Source organism: Lates calcarifer, linkage group LG3 (genome assembly GCF_001640805.2).
Source record: "Lates calcarifer isolate ASB-BC8 linkage group LG3, TLL_Latcal_v3, whole genome shotgun sequence".
NCBI lineage: Eukaryota > Metazoa > Chordata > Actinopteri > Centropomidae > Lates > Lates calcarifer.
Window position 1 is genome coordinate 3,545,546 of NC_066835.1, and position 20,853 is coordinate 3,566,398.

The 20,853-nt window shown below is 39.5% G+C and overlaps 1 protein-coding gene across 1 annotated transcript in view; it reads left to right on the forward strand.

The window, feature by feature from the left end:
• Positions 1 to 20,853, forward strand: part of trappc9 (trafficking protein particle complex subunit 9) — a 185,301-nt gene that overhangs the window by 49,063 nt on the left and 115,385 nt on the right. Inside the window, 2 exon segments of the mRNA XM_051065378.1 lie at positions 3,821 to 3,974; positions 13,317 to 13,435. Of these exon segments, the coding sequence (XP_050921335.1) occupies positions 3,821 to 3,974; positions 13,317 to 13,435 (273 nt within the window).

Sequence of the window (20,853 nt, forward strand, 5' to 3'; positions counted from 1 at the left end):
GCCACTGAGTGTATATCATCATCAGTAAGAAACACACTGATAGCGAATCTTGGCAGGCAGAGGTTGACAAAACCTCTATCTGGTATGCTATGCATGAGTTCCCTTGACATACTGAAAATGGTCTTTGAGATACTCTGGGGCTCTGTTGTTATGAATACAGTACTTAATAAGATGTATGTGCATCAGGTGTACACATTTCACTGCTCATCCTGCTTTATTATAGCTTATTTGTGGGAACTAACGTATGTTTGAGTGTTGTGCACATCTGACCCCTGGTGAGAGAGTCAGTGGCAATTTTCATGTGTAGGTTTCAGTATTATCTCATTTTCTTCCAACCATTGTTAATCATTCATTCATTTGTCCCTCTAGCGATTGTTTCCACATGATACATTTATACCCAGGGAACCTCATTGATACATATACTGTACATTGTGATGCTAAACTTTGTCTGCATGCCTGATCATTAAGCAGGAGATCATTGATGCAGAAGTGATAGAGGCTATAGTGTCACACTGCAGCACCACCATGACAGGACTCACCATCCCTGGTCATCAAATTACCCTGTCCCCCACCTGCCTGTGCCTCCTTAGCTATAACCTGGTAGTGGCTTTAGACAGGCCACAGTTGAGAGGGCCTCTGAAACCCTCTGCATTCTCTGTGGGAACTGAATGAATAAAAGATGAAGAGTCACAATAGGAGGACATCTGTGGCAAAACAAACAAAACATTAGTCTTTCTGCCACTGCACAGCCATCTTGACATATGAGATAGGGAGCTCAGTTTCTCAAAAGTAAATATTTATTCATATAAAACTTTATAGATAACAAAAATAAAACTCTTAACACAATAATCTATTGTATCACATTTAAATAAGAGTAAACATGAACTAAGTTGTCTTTGAATAGCAGAAAATAACCAGCCATCAGAGCTTTTGTTCATCACTGCTACCTTCTTGCTCTTTTGTGGAGATAAACATCAGCTTGGCTCAATCGTCCCCTAAAACACTTTAATGCACAGTCATATCAAATGTCTCATAAGGACAAAACACCTTTGACTGTACAACCCATTAAAAAAAAGAAGGGATTAATATTGCTTCAGTGATTCTGTTACTGTGAGCAGAGCTGGCTGTCAGCTGCCTCTGCAGTCCTTCTATTCATCTGACCACATCAGTTTCCTTACCATGTCTGTTTATTTGTAGTAATAGGGTTGCTGGGCATGGAGGAAGATATTTCTGTTTATGTACCAGAAATCTCTCATTCTTTTCCCCAATATGGCTATTATTTTTATTACTCGTTTCTCTTATAGTGCATGTCTGGAGCTGGGCAAACTCTTTGAAGTCTCATAAAGTTATTAACTTTTATTATTACATAAGCACTGCAATGCATGAATACATCATCTCCTAGCTGCTGTATATATTGATGCATATTTTATTTATTTATTAATATTATTTTGTGAGGATATGGCAAATCCAGCCAGCAGCAACTTATTCAGGACTGTTGTATAAAATGTGTCTAGCTGGTGATTTATCAAATGTCAGCCTGGTGTTTAACCAGTAGAGTTGCTTCTCCTCCTCTCTTTGTGTGGTAGGTTTTTCCTCACACATTCCACTTGGATTATGACTGATTTAGCCATTTGTCTGACAAAGTCCCAACTTTTTAACTCTTTTTAACTAGGGTAGTGGATAGATTGCCTTAAGATTATGTACAGATGTTCATGGACCTCAGATGATGAATCATACTGACTTTGGGATGCCTTACTTTTTTTTATTTTTTATTTTTATTTTAAACTTAAAACTTACTTATCCAGTGATATAGCTTTGGTGTCTACCTGGTGGAATGGCACAATTTTCTTTTCTTTTTTTGGTTATCCCAAATGTGTCATCTAGCTCTATAAGCACAACAGATTTGTTCAGTTGGTTTATGACTACATATCTGCAAAACTGATGACATTCCCATTAGTCCTAATTCTACTTTATGTGAATGCTAATAAGCAAATATTAGAGTGCTACTCAGCCAAACTAAGGTTGTGAACATGGTAAGTAGTATCTCATAAGTATCAGTATGTTAGCATTGCCATTGTGAGCATTTTAGTATTTAACTTAAAGCATTGCTACAAGTGCAGCATCATAGAACTGCTAGCATGGATGCAGACTCTTAGCCTTGCTTCCCAACATTGCAGCATCATTACAGCATCCACATCTTATATCCCCCAAAGTGACAATACATTTGAATCAGCACTTCCTTTAAAAAGAAATAAAATAATATGAATATTCCAATCTTCAGAAAGGTAGGAATTATTACAGGACTGTTATATCAGATGTCTGTGGCCTTTGGATATTTCTGTTTTTATGAACATAGTTTGTGAAGTTGAGGGTATGACAGTGTAGAGGACAGATGTGTCTCTTTAGTTTTAGTTAGTCCTCATTTATGCTAATTCATACCTACTGGTGACACTGTATTGATTAATTTAGTTGGCTACACCCAGTAACCTTGGTTCACAAATTGTTTTTTGATTTGATGTGAATGGGATATATTATTTATTTGCTGAATCACGTTGATTAAACGTTACACAGTACTTGATTTAATTTCTCTGATTGGTCCTGATTTGTCCTGATTAGCACAGCTCCACTGCAGTGCCCTTATACGTTCCTGCAGGTGCATTACTGACGGGGAGAGAAAAGTCAGGGAGCCACAGTCAGAGAAGATCAAATCTCAAACCCTAGCCTAAGTGTTCTGGACAGTGTTTGAAATGGAGGTTGTTTCATATCTGCTCTGAAGTAGCTCAGACGTGCTCTCCATATTGTATTTTCAAAAATACAAGGAATTTCTAAGGTTAAAAAAGGCATGAAAGATTTCTTGATAGTCATTGTGGCTGCTATTTCTTGTGACTCATAGTTTGGTAGTGCAATGATAGTAACGTCATCCACAATCCTAGCTGTCTACCTGTTGATTTACAAGGCCTGGTGTTGCATATTCAAGCGAATGACTTGTTTTTTCCCCCCTCCCTATCCCATGTCTTTTAAATCATTTCCCCATCGCCCCACTCTCCACTCTCCGTCTCTTTTTTCTGTCTTTTAATTCACTACATGGAGCTCGGAGTTTATGAATATTTAAAGTGGGGTGTTATTCACAAAATCTTTATTTAATGCTGACTACATTCATATCCTCTTAGAGGGCTTTAAAGGCTTTGGTTATGAATCAAGCAGGGACGTGTAAACTGTTGTTCTTACAGTGAACTTGCATCTCCCCTTCTGCTGTGCATCTGTTAAAATTAGCCTGCTTGTTGTTCCTGCAATCCCTAAGAGCAGGAGTGGCTCACCTGCATACACAGAACACATGCTTTATTCAGGTGGTGTATCATTCATTTGATGCTCCTGGCTGAAGTGGATGCAGCTGAGTCATTTGTCTCAGGTAGAAGGGCATCAGGTCTAGTGACGGGCACCAAAAGTACCTGTGGGGTAGGAGGCCAATCAGTAGCTTTGTTGAACCAGAAAGCAGAATGCAAAAGAAATATCATAGTGGCACTGGCTTTCTTTGTAATGTGCAATCTGTAGCAGGTATAATCAAATGTATGTCTCTTTTTCTACCCACCTCTTTTTGCACAAACTACACAGACAGTAACCAGCAACCCAAAATGTTTTTTTTTCCAGATGTGTCCACTACACTCTTCTTCTTGTCCAAAAATATCTGCATCCAAAAATATTAAAACTGTTCCTTTGGCCAGTCTTGCCAGCTTCTATCCTTCTATCTTCTACCTTTTTTTTTATTCCATTTGTTTGTTTTTGTTAAATTTTCCTTTGTCTCTCTTTTGTGTCTGTGCAGAGAAAGTGTTTGGGAGAGTTTCTGAGCTGGGAGCTGGATGAGCCTTTGTCTCACCTGCCTCTAAAGCACGGCCAAGCTGTGACACTGACTGTCAATATCAAAGTCAAGTTGGACTTCTCTGGTCAGGAGAACCTGCTGCAGGACCTCAATGACGGTGAGTGGACACAGAAATTCACATTTTAACCTCAGTGAAAACTCGGCGCCTGCAGCATCTGTCAATGTAAACCTGCTGAGCTCGTTAAATGTGTTAGAAAGTTGCCCTCAGCATACTGTAGTTCTCAACTATCAACTTTTCCCTGTTTACTTTACAGGTGTAACGCATATGTATATGATGTAGTATCACAGGTTCACAGGCTATTATATCATTACTCACTGTTAGCATGATATCAGCATAATTAATGAAAAGGTTTGACCCTCCCTTAAGTCATGAATACCAGTTAAACTGCAAATGTAGAGCCATCCAAAATTAACCCCTTAAGATTTCAGTCCTTGGGGTCACTTGTGCTGGTGTCAGCACTCTCACAGCAAACACTCCTCGAGCAGCTACAGTGTCAGAAATCTAACAGAGAGTAACTGCCTGTGCAGCCAAACAAACTCAGGTTGTTTTGTGAGAGTGAGTTGTTTTTCAGCCAGGCACCATATTAAAAATGATTTGCTGACAATTTCATGAAAATCTCAAGGATTGTAAATTTATGGAGATTCTCTCTCTTCTTTTACCTTTTGTACATCTTGAGAAATTAACAGAAATTGCAAAAAGGAATATAAACAAGGAAAAAAGCAACAGTTTCTTTGTTCATATTGCATTTATACATTTTCTGTCCAAAGAGATTTTTCCTCCATTTGTCATTGAGAACATGCTCCTCTTCTTTGTGTTATGTCATTGATAAATTAATATCTTTGAGGTTTTATCCTCTTTCCTAATCTTGGACTGTGGAAAATTGTGACATTCATTTTTCATTATTTCCATTTCCAACATTTTATACAACAAACTATTAATGGATGATTTGAAAGAATTATTGAAAGAATAATTAATAATGAAAATAATCATTAGTTGCCTCCTCATGGTGGGTTACATTAGAATCGTACCATCCTTTAACAGCCCAGCTGAAGTGTATGTGTATGTGTGTGTCAGATGCAGAAATGAGTGTTAATGTGCCCCTGCACACAGAGCACTTTTTGTTACAGGGATTGTGGCTGCCTTGTTTAAGATTCAGCAGTAATAGGAGAGAGGTCTCAAGGTCTCTACACCTCCATTGCATTCCTAGCTTCTGGCTTCCTCACTTCAACTGTCGGGTTTCCTCTCTCCTAATTCTTATTCCTGGCTTTAAAAAAAAAAGTCTGACCTTCTCCTCTACCTTGAAGCTCATTCTTTGCGTTCCCTCTCCAGTCTTTCACATAGTTCATGCTCAGCCCCCTTTCTTTCGTTTCTCGCTCCTGACCTCTCCGCCTCCTCCTTCAGACGGTTGAACCTCCTCTCCACAGACTCTATGGGTTGATGAATATTAGTGAGCGATCAATATAGACCCGCTTCTGCGCCACAGAGACTCTACTTTGCCAGATGACTGGGAAAGTAAACACATACGACGCTGCATGTTTATCTCAGCCTCAGTGCTGCTCTCCTCATGAGGTCATATAAGCGATACTGTTTCAGTGTTTTAATTAGCTGAGCAGTAATTGGGGCCCTGAATTAAGGAGATAAGACGTGGTTCTGTTGAAACAGCAGCTCTGAATGCAGTTATTACTGTGACAATATGGGATGCAGTTTTTGCTAAACATGATGCTATCTAGCACTCTAAGACATTAATATAATCACATGAATAATGTTTTAATGTACTGATGAACTTATTTGCATAAAGCCAGTGGTTTTGCTTTGTTTATAGTCCACGTTCCTGTGTGCTAGAAGATTACCCATTTCTGCCTTTAATCTTTGCTGATTAAACTGTGAAATCTAGATTATTAAAGTGGTGTATTCGATGACTGTTTGGTTGTGCTGCTAAGCCACCACATATGGTCATTTATGGTCATTTATGCCACATTGTACAATTAGGAGTTAATATAACTTGTTAGAGGCAAGCAGGTGTATCCCACCCATAGAGAATATTTTTGTCTAGGTAACTGTGCAACTGTCATTTCGAGATGTGGTCAGCCTGTGGTTTTGCCTTTTCAAGGGAGTACATAATCGTTCCAGAAAATATTTTTATTCATTTTCTTGCAGAGGATTGGATTAGAAGATCTGGACAAAGTAATTAATAATAAAAAGTAATTAGAAAAAAATAATTAAGAGGTTACAATGAAAAAATGTAAATGAAAAATGTAAATTAAACGTATTTGTCACAGGCTTTTTGTTTAGGCCTTTATTTTAGTGGTAAACTTCTGTATATGAGTTTCTACTGTAGTGAAATCAGAGGGGGAGTATTGATTGTCTCAGGTCTGTTTATGTTTTGAATGCCATTGATAATCTTTTTATGAGACTTTGTGGAATGATGTACCCTGCTGTTCTGTTGTGGCATTTTCAAAATGACACTAATTAGATGTCCTCCTGCAAAGCAAAGCATTATATAAAAAAGCACTGCTCCTAAATACAGAAAAACAAACATGGAGGAATGATGCATGTCATTGTTCAGTTTTGCCATTTTCTACAATACACTGAATGGCTTAAGCAGAGGCTTCACCACAGCCTTTTTATACTACACACAATGTGTTTGAATGGCATTCATCGTGTTTTGACACAACGTTAACGCTTTAATGATTTCTGTTAATGTGCCCCACCTTCTGGATATGGTTACTACACATATTACGAAACCTAACCAACAAATTGGCTGTGTCTGTTAAAGTTTACATTTTGTGCCACTGGATTGGATTTGGTGCGAAATTGCTTGGATTTCTTAACAGCACCAGTGGTAAGTGGTTGTTAAAGGGACTGCACTAATGTAGCACTTTTAACCAAAGTGCTTTAAAATGTGCCTCTCCTTCAACCATTTGCACACACACACTCACACACACACTAGTGGCAGCAAGCTTACATGCAAGGTGGTTGGTCTGACTGTTTTTAATATAGGATCAGGGTCCTGCTCAAGGACACTTCAACATGTGACCGGGGGGGAACCACCATCCCTGTGACTAGTGGATGACTTGCTCTACCTGCTTTTATTTTGACAGAAGAAGTCTGATGAGAGTTTCTCATGTATGTTAAATATGAAACCAGCAGATGATTAGCCCAGTTAACGTCCCATCATTTTTACATGACGTTAACAAGTGTAAAACTGTGTACAGATTAAACAAATGTGATAGCCCTTGCTAATTAGTAATATTTAGGGGTGGTGGTAATCACATTTTTTAAAACTTTGGGCAGAACCCAGCTAAGTGTTTCCAGTCTTAATGCTAAGCTAGGCTAATTGCTTCCTGACTCTAACTCTCGGCAAGAAACCAAATATGTATATTCCTCAAAATGTTAAACTATTTAATTTTTAACAGTTGGAATAAGCACTAACGTCAGATACCTGTTGCTGTGACCTCTTGTTCATAACAATTACAGTAACAAATTGAATTTGAATAAGTTTTGAATTGTGAAAATACTACACTTGGAGTGTTTATTATTTTGGTCCATTATTTCAGGCATATTACATTGAAATCTGCTAAAATTCATTGTCCTTGGTAGCACAGGGAAGGTCAGTACAATCAGTACTAAATGAAAATAGTGTTAAAAAACAATAACATTACTTCAGCTGCCCCCATCCAAACGTGTCTGGCGGTGATTATGAACATGGGGATGAATATGAATTCAGTTTTCTTCACTTTACTCTGGTGAAAAAGTCTGTATATGTACAATTTTTCTGTCCATCTGTCATTCTTTCACACCTTCTCTTTTTCTAGCTCCACAGCCTGAGGATAAATGATAGCTCACAGCTTGTGTGGTGCCTGTCAGAGACATTGTGTTAACATCAGCACTTCTCTAAATTAAATATAACTGACGCTCTCACATGACCAAAGTTTAGCTTTTTTTCTGTCGGAGTGTTGAGAATGTTATAATGTATCAGCAGTGGCATTTAAGCTACACTAATATATGCTGTTCATTGATCAATCTCTAGATGAATGCACATTTTGCTGAAAGTCAATCCATCCTTAACTGTGATGCTGCCTGGCAGTACTGCACTTGATGTCCTTAGCGTCTTAGCTGAGGCAGAAGGGGCAAATCAGACAAGGCCACAGAAAACAGTGCAGAGGGAATGTTCAAAACAATCTGAGCCTCATTGATTTATCCTCAGACGAGTTTATCCCTCACTTTGAGTCCGGCTCGAGACCACAACACTATAACTCAGGATCAGATGAGAGTGATGTCATCACTCAGGACTAATGGGCCTTGACTTACAGCGAGCTTTATCGTGTTAAATGGTGTGAGTGTCGTACCTAATGGCAGTGCTACCGCCTACATTAATGTCGTGGTTGTCTTTGTAGACTGCACCTTGTGCCCCAGTAAATGCCTGCATCTGAAACAGAGTAAAGAGACACAAGAAACACATTATACCAACTAACAACATGAATTAAAGGAGTCAAACAGAGAGGATGATACATTCAGAAATTAGTCAGGGACAGGGAGGTGTTGTCTTACTGTTTTCTCATTGTCCTCAGTTGACATCAGTGAGAGAATGCACTGCTGTCCTACTTGTGTAGTTAGTTTTCAATTACTTAACTTTCAACTTGCACCAGCAGGCTTAGCCCCTGAGAGTCCTTTTTAAAATAATAACCTATGACATGTTCATGTTAGTCTTCCATTTTGCCACTCTCTGTTGTCAAATGGTAGAACACAGCTGCTGTTCAACCTTCAGCCCTCTCTTGAAAGCTTTTATATTTGCTGCTCCAAACATATTGAGTCTGGTGAGGTCAGATATCAAAAACGTACTGAAATGTCTGGTCAGGTTTATAATCTTGTTAAAATATTCTTTGATCAGATAATTTCTAATTGAAATCAAAGATCCTATTTACATTCTGTAACATCATGTGTCTTGGACAGATCGAAAAGCAAGATATCAAAAGAGTCCAGGAAGCAGTTAAACCACCTCACTAAGAATATATATACACCGATCAGCCGCAACATTAAAACCACTGACAGATGAAGTGAATAACATTGACCCATCAACCTTGGGTCCTAGGATTCATCCAGCTGTTACTTTGACACATACCACTCACCTACACATTGTTACAGACAAAAGACCAAGCAGACCGCTAATAGAAACAGCTGTCCCCAATTGCAGGACCTCCCCCAGCAGGACAATACTTCCACCACACTATGAAAAACTGTCCAGAAATGGCTCAAGGAACACGACAAAGAGCCCAAGGTGTCGACCTGGCCTCCAAACTCTGCAGTTTTAAATCTGATCGAGCATCTGCGTTATGTGTCTGCATCAAGCCAAATCCATGGACGCCTGACCCTGCAACAAACAGGACCCAAAGGTATCTGCTGCCAATGTCCCGGTGCCAGACACCACAGGACATCCCCGGAGGTGCAGTGGACCCACACAATATTAGGCAGATGGTTTTAACATTGTGACTGATCACTGTACATTAGTAGCCGTAAAATGAAAAAGCCTGTACTAGAAAATTAATAGCTGTTATTTAGTCGACTCAAGTTAAACACCATGATAATCTCTACGCCATGCGTTTGTTACTGCTGTTAAAACAAAGCAGCTGCTTGTAGATGATTTTCCTCTGACTTAAATGGAGCGTCCAGACTGACTGGAATGGCTTTCAGTAATGACGGTAATCATTTGTTCAGATCTTTGTATATTGCCTAACAGATTTCTGCTCATCACGTAGCCCCATTCTTCTCCCTCTCTCTGTAAGACTGATGGAGGCATAATGATGTGCTTACAGTTTCATGTGTCAGTTCAGAATAACAGTGTGGTTTTAAATGAGATGCGGTAAGATTGTACTATAGTATCTTTTTTGTCATTGTTTGAATTCGATTAATGGTGCGTTTGATGTCCGGAAATAACACCAAGCTGCAATATCTGTCAGAGTGGTTTTACTACCAGTTATGAAAAATTGTGTTGTTCATCTTTAGTTGATATAGTACATGTCAACTGAAGCTCCGGTCAAGCAGTGTTTGGTGTTTGATTCTCTCACCTTAACAGGATATTGAAGGAGGTTTTAATGTTTACACTGTAACAGGTCATAATTTCCATATTTATTAGTTTTATCTATCTTCCGGGAGAAAAAGGCTTGTAAATGTGAGAGCAATTGACAATGCAGAGATCAACAGTATCTCATGAACCTTCACATCTCTGCTAATAATTTTACAGTTATTTCAGAAGTGACACTCTCAATCTCTGCTGTTGCAGTGAAGTGGCCAGTTATAGAAATGCTGAATTCACCCGATTCTCCCCGAGGCCGTTCAACAGAGAACTAGACAGATACTGATTGGAAGGAGGGTGTAAAGGAGGGGATGATTGTGAGCAATGCCATTGTTAATCACACCACCCATTACTCTCACAGTCTCTGTGCCACAGGACACGGCAAGTCATGTGTACCTCCAGGCTGCGTCTCATAATGGAGGATGGAGGCCATAAAGTCTAAAAGGATTGGCAGTATTTGGGGGCTTTCCTTTTTAATCCTATGTCTGTCTGTATATGTAATTTGTTTTAACAGCAGGATATAGAGAATAAGACACACTGTAGTTTTGGTGAAAGTCAGTAGCAAACTGCGAAAATAGAAATAACTTTCCAAACAAGCAGCACAGAGTCACTTACTACATCAGAATTCTGCCGATACTATCAAGTTGCTACTACCAATCAGAGGTAGAAGTTGTTCATTTTGTAATTGCTCAGTCAGATTTGAGTTGCTTTATCTAAGACTAAGTTGCAGTGAATGTAGGTGGTAGAACTGGTCAACCATTAATTGTGAAGTTAGTGGTTAGATCCACAGCTTCTCCTGTCCACATGCCAAAGTGTCCTCATCCCAAATTTCTGAACCCCAAATTGCTTCCAGTGAACTGGCATTCAGACCAAAAACAGGCTAGCAGCGCAGCGCCCTGCCCAGTGATGTCAGGTTATGTCAAAAGTTGAGCTAGGTTAAACTTTTTTTGCTGGATGGGAAGTCCCAAATCTTGGCACCCCTGCTGCACTGCTGCGCAGGACAGGACGTTTTTTCACACAGAGCTAAAGTCGGTGTGGACGCAGGTCGGCAGGTAGCAAGAACACGGCACCTGATTGGTTTACCATTGTGAAAAATTCTCGAAAACTGGTTGGCCCCTTTATAACCTCCACAATAGGCCTTTATTTGAGATTGTAATTGGAGACAGCACAGTGATAGGCAGAGCCTTAATCATCTGTGTGTTCAAGTGCACTGCTGTCATTTGTTTGATAAGAGAAAAATGCTAGACGAAAACTTGTGAGTGTTTGCTCTACTTACCTGTGAATATCTGGAGCTTTGTCTCTGGCTTTATAGAACGCTAAAGAAATTGGTGAGATTTAACATAAGGGAATGAGTCAAATCTTCTTTTCTTTATTTTCTTCTCTTTGTTTTTCCTCTTATTGTAAGAAGTCTCCTTGTTCTCTGATCTGCTCCAGTTTGCTGTTTTCATTTGCTGCTCCCGCTGTTTGCTGTTAATTCAAACTCAACCCTCCTCCATGTTTACCCGTTGTCATGGTAAATTTAGCATAATCCACATTTTCACTGCAGTAATTCCATCAGTACAACAACATAGTCATTCCATACACGTTAGTCTGTCTCTGACAGATACTTTTCCATTTGGTTCTGTTTTGCCAATCTTGCATGTGGTTGTTATAGTTTGATAGTCTGTGATATCTGTTCCATCTATCGTGACCGCAGAAGCCCAGGCTGCTGCAGAGGCCGGTAATTTCTCCTCTCTTAGGGGAAATTGCAGGGCTTTGCATTCCACTGACGTCAGAGAGTGATATGATTCCTTTGACGTCAGAGTGTGGGCTCTGGGCGTCATTTTTGAGTATTGTCTGAGTGGGTTGAAAGCAGCAGCCCCCGTGGTGGAGCCTAACACAGCTGCTAATAGTGCAGCTGCTCCTGTGTCCACACTGCTTCTCTCAAGGTCATGAATGTAAAATCATTCATTTATTCTTCACATGCTTACAGTAGAGTCATGAACCCCATGATCTCAAATTTTTCACTTTAAAATATTTAATTATATTATCAATATATTATTATTATATTATTAAATTACCTTTAAGGTAACTACTGTACCTTAAAAAAGGAAAGAGGGAAAAGGTATGATATTTGCTATCTAACAAGACACAAGTGACCACAGTAAGTTGGTTATAAAGTACACTGATATAATTAATTCCACTGTATTAATTATCAGGTTAGGTCTGTGTTGCTACAAATACACACATACTGCATACTACATGTATTTGTTTTTATCAATAGGGGTAGACAAAATAAAATAAACACCTCTCAGTATAACACAATATAATTCAACAGCACTGCAACTCCAGCCTCCAAAATAACCACTAAGGTTAATCAGTGTGAGAACATGTATGAATGATGTGTTATGAAGCTAGGGTTTATTATAGTGCATTAGTTTTGGCTTTTTGTGCAATTGACTGTCTGTGCTTAAAGTGACACTGACCTTTGGTTTTATGCAGAAGCTCATTTATAACCAACAGCTTTTGATTTTGTTGCTTGGAAATGATTACTGCTGTGGTTTGGTGGTATAAACATAAAATTGACTTGACCTAGCAGATTTTCTCAGCTTTACCTAGCTAGTGTCAGGTAATGTTAAAACCTTTTACGTGATTGAAAATTTAGTCTCCAGCTGCCAGTGGAAGAGTCTTTTTCTCACTTTTAGAGAAAGAGAAACAGATTTGTCTCTTATGCTGTGGGTATTACAGTCTGAGCACTGAGCAGGTACTCTTCTATGTAATTCACTAATGTAATGATCATGTAATGACTTGCTTGTTGTCTTTGGACGTAACTCAAATTACTCCCTACTTACTATATAGTGCACAAATATAGTCAGTGACATTCAGCAATTATACAATGAGACAAGCTGTGAAATATGTTTAAAAAAGAGAGATACCAACATCCCCTCTCTCCAGAAAGCAATCAGCCTGAAGACATATTGTGCTTTGAGTTAGGGGATGTGATCTCACATTCAAAAAATTGGCTTGTTAGCTGCTCATACTTCTAACGTTGATCAAATGCAGCAAGTCTGTACCCGTTTACCTGTTTCATGGGGATCATCAAGGAATTGTGAGGAACATGGTTCTTCTGGGAAATGTTGGAAATAATTAACTGAACAAGAAATAGATGAGGCGAATGTGAGAACATTCAAAAAGTAATTAAAACAATTAATCAAAAAACCACTCCTGTAAAACATTGTAATGCGTCACAGACTGTTGATATCTCGCACCATGAGGCTGTTTTCCGTGATGCTTTGCCAGCTACCGTTTAATGATAGCCATGTCTCTGTACTTTGTCTTTTTTTTTTTTTTTTTGCTGACTGTGTGATGCCACAATGTCTTTTCAGATGGGATCAGTGTGACAGGCCTGCCAATCTCCAGTCCACTGCGCCAAGTCCTCAAACCCAGGCCCGAGACCAAACCTGTCAGCAGTGAGTCTGGCAAAGCGGAGTACAGCCATATTAAGGTGAATAAACAAAAGCCTCTGTAAAATGCCCTATTGTTTCTGCTCAGCCCTGGATCAAGATGCAAGCACTTCTTTCTTTTGTTTGTGTTTCCTGGTTTGTAGCATAACTTTGAGAAAAATGCATTTTCAACCTGGTGCAGTGTCCCTGCACTGTTTTACTCCATAGGTAATGAATACCTCAGGTTCAGATATTTAAATCTCCCACTCTGGCTCTGCATCTCTCTTTACATTAAGATTACAGTACAATAAGTGTGCAGTGTGTACTATGTGTTGAGGTAAAACTTTTTTTTTTAGCACTTTTTACCACCAAACTACAGCTTTTGGTATATGCTTACAGTTTCTTTGACTGGTGTCTCTCCTTGGCCTTGAATCAGAGCTCCAACATAGGCATAAAAATAAGAACAGACTGTTTACAGGGTTTTTGTGTGAAATTGCAAAGAGTGCAAAGGGGAAAAATAGATGAATAGAATAGTGTGGCAAGGAAGGAATAGAGGTGAGATGGAGACAGGCAGAATACGAATGCACTAGATTGAGCTGATCAGCAGGGGAGATGGTTTTGTTGAGGACTGAGGGTTAGAAATGGGCGGGCTGACCGAGTCTACCTGCTGAGGGTCATCTATAGCACAGCAGCCACACCACCTGTGAGTGTGGTGGCTGTATTGTCTTACCTTTCAAAACCAGAGGAACTCCTTTCTCTTCTTTGCGAATCATCAGGAGAGAAAAGAACATTGATGTCTAATGTTCAGATGTGCTGCCAAACAAAATCAACTTTTTTTTCCTTGGAAAAGTTTGACAGCATGATGACTACTGGTAGAGAAAGCACAGGAGGATGTTCCTTGTTCATGGTCAAAGAAAACTCAACTCAGTCAAGTCAAGTCAAGTCAAGTCAAATTTTATTTATATAGCACCAATTCACAACAGAAGTTATCTTGAGGCACTGTACATATAGACCAGGTCTAGACCACACTCTTTATCATATAAAAAGTGACAACTTTGTGCAGAAAACCCTTTGCAGAAAGAGCAAATATGTATTAGACTGACATAACATGATAGTTCTTTGTGAGTCTGGCTGTATGTTTGATGGTCATCCTGGAAAATGAATTAGAGACCAATCAGATGCCTTCCTGATGGTATTGTCAGATGGATGAAAATCTAAACATGTGCTTAATTCTTGTGTAAGTGCTGTCAGAACATACAAAATAACACGTACCATTATACATAATCAAGTAATAGAACATTTTTTATTTGAACCCTAACTTAAAACTAAAGAAAATCTAGATTGAATTAATTTCAATATTGCATGAATTTTCTTAAAAAAATAGGTAAGTTTTTCCAAGTTTTTCCAACTAGAAAAATAAAGTTGTTTTGCAGTGTCTATGAAAAAATGAAAAAGCAGTTGACAGAAAAACTCTTGGCCTTTTGTTATCCCATCTACTCATTTTGTCTTTTTGATCTGTCAAGTTGTGCAAGCTGAATATTGGATTTAATATTGGATTATGATGTAAAATCATGATGATTTTGATGTGGAATATCAGCTTTGTCCTGTACTGTGAGAACTGATTTAAAGTTACTAGTGCATTCAGAATGTGGGTTGGTAGTGGCTGATTGCATGGTCTGCATTAATCCAGGTTGCATCCAGGTTGGAGTTGGCTGCTCCGCTCCACTCCGGTAGTGTCAGTGTGACAGTGGGGAAAGTGCTGTCAGAGTTTAGCTTTACCTCTCTTAAAACCCTGGCTAGTAGGGTGCTGTAAATTGTCTGAGTGCTACACTGCCCTGGTAGTGTAGTTTAATCTCTTTCTTCATGTCAAGTAGTATGTAGAAAAGTGATGCTTTCTCAAGATCTTCTCATCCAAAAAAACTTCACTGTGGACACTGCACTTTCCTGGGTCCTCAGCAATACACCCACCAAGTTTGATGCCAATGAGATGTAAGGACGTGTGCCCTTTGATTTTGTAGATGTACTGTTGGGCATAGAGTAGACACCAGGGTTATTAAATTCACTGTGTGCTCAACAAAAGCCTGTGCACTTACCTATATACTACAGTAAATGTATTCTTTCCAGCTGCATGATTCATCTTTGTTAATGGCTGCATATTGTTTTCAGCAGTATGAGTGAAACCCATGGTGCTCAGCAAGCACTTGACGCATGTTGACGTAGGAGAGGTGGACAGGTATAACATCGACATAAATCCAAGCAAAATTATGCAATATATTAAGTTACATGTTGTTGGTTTATAGAGAGAAAAAAGTGTTGAAGAAAGTTTTATGATACAAGGAAGGCTCTTTGGTCCTGAAAATGATAGAAATTCAATTTAGCCATGTAACACCAATGCAGAATGACATCATCAAAACTTTCCAATCAGTTATTTTTTTGGATGATTTCCTGTTTATTCCTGTTTGTTAAAACCCAGTGTGAACATGAATCTGATCAGAACTAAAAGACAGCAAGATACCATTTCTTCCCTTGGTCTGTACTCTTGACCAGCGATATGGTTGTTCCTGGAAGGCTGCTTGGGCAATGGCTTTTCCTCTATGTTTCTTTATCTTGCTCGTCTCTGTCCTCTGCTGGTAGACAGAGAAACCAATGAAGAGAAAGTTTCTCACAATACGGAACCTTCATCCAAACTGCCTTCATCCTCAGACAGTGTTCTGACCCTCCTTATTTAATTTCTAACAGGGAATGCTGATGTGTAGCTTGAAGATATCTCTGTGAACTTTTGCATTCCACTTACTGCCAAGGTTTGGAACTATGTCTCTGCATATGTTAGAGTACTTTTTGAACAGACATACTAGCATTAGGTGGATCTTGATTTGTCAGTGTGTGTGTGCGTGCATGATAGAATGAGAGAGAATTTGTATTAAATGCTAATAACTGTTTTTGGCTGGTGGGTTGCATGGACAGATGCACAGGAAATTGAAAAACCTTGAAAAATTGAAAACCTTCTAGCTAAACTGGCTGGCAGTAAAGCCGGGTGTTCCCTGCATCTCTAAGTCTTAGGTGGGCCAATTGTGTGAAGTGTGAATTTGTCTCTTTTCGACCAAATAAACCACATTTTCTTTTGAGTTTCTACCTACTTTTTCCACATAGCCTATTCCCCTTTTTTATGGTCAATGAGTGTATATGTGCTATTCTGGCAGTGGCATTTCTTGGCAATGTATACTTGAGCTTGCAGACTATGACTAAGTGCAATCAATCATGACTGATCTGTAATCAGCACAGGAGGAGTCAACATGTTTATCTCGCTGACCTTTCATCGCTCAATCTTAGCACCCGTTTTTCAATCCTCCCACCAAATTGCGAATGCCCGTGGGCTTGAAAAATGTGTATGCTGTCAGGGTGGGATGGATCCACCGCAGGTGAGGGAGGTCTGGTGGCTCAGACGTGTTGGTTTTGCTGATTATTTACACATTTTCAATGACTCATCCCCCTAGGAGAGCGAGGGCACTACCACAACTTGGTTTCTTTGACTCTGTCATTTACTCCTCTCACCTCATCACTGTAGCTGCATGTCTCAGTCCACCTGCCTGTTCTTAGTGAGAACACATCATCTCTTCAAGCTCTATTCTGATTTGATTGTGTCTGCAAAGAGTTCTGTGTCTTTGTTACATCTACAGTTCCTCTGTGATAGTTGCCATTGGAGTATATGTGCGTGTGACTGAAGCAGCAGCAGCTGCAAATTTTTCTGAGGATTTGGACCCTCAACTCCATCTGCCAGGGATTTATCTGACAGCTGATTTGAGTGACAGACAGGGAGTAAGAGAAAAGAAGGGGATACAATAATCCCACCTTTGTGATTGCCAGTGAGTCACTATAAAGCTGGCTGGTGTGCAGACCTGCTCATTCACTTAGCCCTTCTGTGAACCTATCTTCACCGGACAGATGTCATCGAGGGCATTTCAAGTGGAGCTATGATACTGAAATAGGCAGGCCCCTCAGACACACACAGCGATTATCTTCAAAACACCAAATGTCTAGGGTGCTACAAAGCTGCATCTAGTGCAATTTTACTTTCCTGTTCATAATGCCATGTTATTGGAATACAGATTGCTGTCAGGATGTAGATGCATGTGCTCCTCTGAGGCAAACCGTCTAAGAGAGAGAAGCCTGTTACTGTGCTTCTTCCTGCCAACATCAGGGGTCTTAGAGTGGACAATTTTCTGTATGAGGTTCACCTCTTAACTCCAGCCAAATATAAAATAGTCCCATTTCAGCTGGCCATTTGTAAGATATTACTGCAGTGGACACTGCAATAATATCTCTAACAGTGGCTCTCTAAGTGAGTTTCAGAGACACTCAGAGTTCTTTCAGTTGGTTAAAGTGTATCCCTGAAAAAAATGAGGAATATGTACTTTTGCTAGAAATTGGGGCTGGGCTTGAATTCATTATGTTCAGTAACTGATTTTCACTGAAATCATATTAACGTGATTATACTGTGTTATGCAGAACTGTGGTAAATATTAATAATTAATAAAGGTTTGCTGTTGCAGTGTCTGAATATGTTTGGCTTACGACTGTTGTTCAGAATAAGCAAGCCCTTTGAAGACGTCACCTTGAGTACTGGAAGAGTGTGATGGGCATTTCTCATGATTTTGTGACGGATTAAATGAGTGATCAGTTTATTCATAAAAATTATAAATAGATTGATTGGTAATGAAAATGATTGTAGTGGCCAAATAGATTCTTCCGTATCAGGACAGAGTACATATTTATTACGGAAACATATTTGTATCAATATGAAAATGATTTAAATCGTGCTTTAGAGCCCTACTAGAAACTATTAAATTTAGATAATTAATAATCATAGCATTTCTGTTTAACCACTGTTTTGTCATTACATACAGTGCAGACATTTTAAAGGTGTGTTCTGATTAGTATTGCTTCTGGTAGGGTGCTCACATCTGCTGAAATCCTGCTGGGGCTACATTTATATGGCAATTTTCTAGTCTTGTCGACCACTCACAGCGCCTCACACTTCAGGTCACATTCACCCATTCACACCAACATCCATACAGCACTTGTTCTATATACTGTATATAGCATACTCTAACACACACACATAGTCACACACCGAATGCCACTGGGGGAAACCTGGGGTCCAGTATCTTGCTCAAGGATACTGGGGATTAAACCACTGACCCCCTGATTAGCAGGCGACTAGCTCTATCTCCTGAGCTACAGCTGTCCAATTTTGTAACCCTCTAAAATTGCTAATTGTTTTCAAACAAGTGTCTATTTACACATCTAGCAGACACAAATTAAGAGTAGCAATTTAGGTGTCTGATCATGAATATAGGTCCAGTATTCACTCTGGTCTCCAACTTGTCTAAACAGAAATATCTCTATCTTTAGCTGCTTAATGCTCCACTGTGTGTTTTTATTGCTGGGCAGGCAGCATACAGTGAGGTTTTTTTTTGTTTTTTTTGCTAAAAACTGTTGCCTGCTGCTATAGGAAACAGGGATCATGCTTGCAGAGTTTGCAGGCAGGAAAAGCAATTAGTAACAAATAATCACCGAAAGGAGGCAAAAAGTATCAAAACAGCTGCGAGAAATGATCGCTTGGTGGTAATTCTTGTCCAAGCTTGATATGACTGATTCTTTTTGCTACCTTTTGTATTGGATAACACATTACAAAGTTGCTGCGTCATAATTTGAACAAGGTTTTGTTTGTTTTTAGATTGCTGGCAAACAGCAAAGATATTAATGTTAATATTAGCAAAGACATTAACCTTAAACACGCTGCCGGAAAAGGAAAATTGGATCACACTTCAGAAAAGCCGATGTAAGCATTTTCAGCAGTGAAGAGTGTGTCTGTGGTTGTGTGCAGTAAGAAAGAGCCTGGCCTCCAGACAAGACAAGCTGCCACACACACACACACACGCACACACAGAGTGGCGAGGGGGGGGTAGCTGGGGGGGTTGTTGGGGTGGGCAGAGCTTCTTCAGGGCTAATCAAATCCAGTGGAGACAGAGGCAGAGTCGGCTGCCTGCCTGCCTGCCAGCCAGCCAGCCTGCTATTTTTAGAATCCCAGTCCTGCCGATGGCAGTTGAGCTCTCTTCACAGATACAGATCCCAGCTCGTGATACAGATATTTTTAACTGCCACCGCTGTCTGCTCAAGTGTGAAACTCCAGCTGAACAACCAAATGATTTTCTTTTTCTTGGCTCAGGACTAAAACTGTTCCCTCTTTTCTCCTTCTTTTGGCTTGTTCACAACCAACTTTATGCTCAGTTTTAACTTTGAATGAGTTATCAGTTTATTGGGTGATCTTTATAGATTGAGCTACTGAATGTGAAGGAATCCTGCAGGATTGCATGCACATTAGTGTCGTAATGGGTCATAGCTGATTTTGATCATAATCCACATGTTCTTAAATGGAATCAAATGTTTACCTGATTATTCATCCCCAGTAGCTGAGGTTGGACCACTTTTGGGCGACAAGAGCAGCAAATGCTAAAACTGATATCTGGTGTGAACCTTTGTTTTTATTTCTGCACATACAGTAGGTCATCATTACATCCTTTACATTATACTGTGACATTCCAGGAGTGTGTATCTTTTTCCTACAGCCTCTGTTTGCCTTTGAGCTCCATCCAATCATGAATGATTACAATTTAGCTATGTATGTGTTAAAGAGAGGAAAAGCTTTTAATCGTTTCTTTTTTCTCTTATTTTTGACAAGAGTGCAGATTCTTGAACGGAGCATTGATCTTCAATCAAATCATGACCCCAAGAATCAACTCTGAAATGGAAAGTTGAATCTTCCCAAAAACCTCCCCTAAAATTTGATGTTTCAGAAGTCATCTTCAAAAACTCAGCTGCTACTAAGTGTGGAAGTAGCTATGCTTAAATATGAAGAAGAAGCCATCTTGCCCACCTGGAAGAATGGACTCTGGCATGTTTGACCTTATAATTACATACCACCCAGTTAGTCTTACAGACATAGGGTGAAAATATGGGTCAGCCCCCACGTTGTTGGACCTTGTGTTGGGGGCGTTGTTTATTAGGTCTGCTATTGATGCCAAAGCTCACTTTGGTTGTAAACAAGTCAGTAGTGTTTTATTGGTGTTTATTCAGCTTTGACTCCAGAGAGAGATAGGGAGATAGAGAGAGGGAGATAGAGAGAGGGAGAGAGAGTGAGGCAGGTGTGGATAAAAGCAATAATTCAGTCAACCTATAATTAAACTTGAAGTGTGCCCAAACATGTTGCTTTTGACTGGTGTATGTGATGTTATCAGTCCTCAGAGACAGAATTATTCTCCACCGCAATAAAGACATTCCAATAATCCACTGAGCAGAAAATACTTTATGGTTCCCTGCCATGCTGAAGAATCCAACAGTGTGGTGTGACTTTCAGCCTCCTGCCAGGCATGTATCCAGACCTTACTAAAAGGAATGAAGCCCTTCCAAAAAGTTTCAA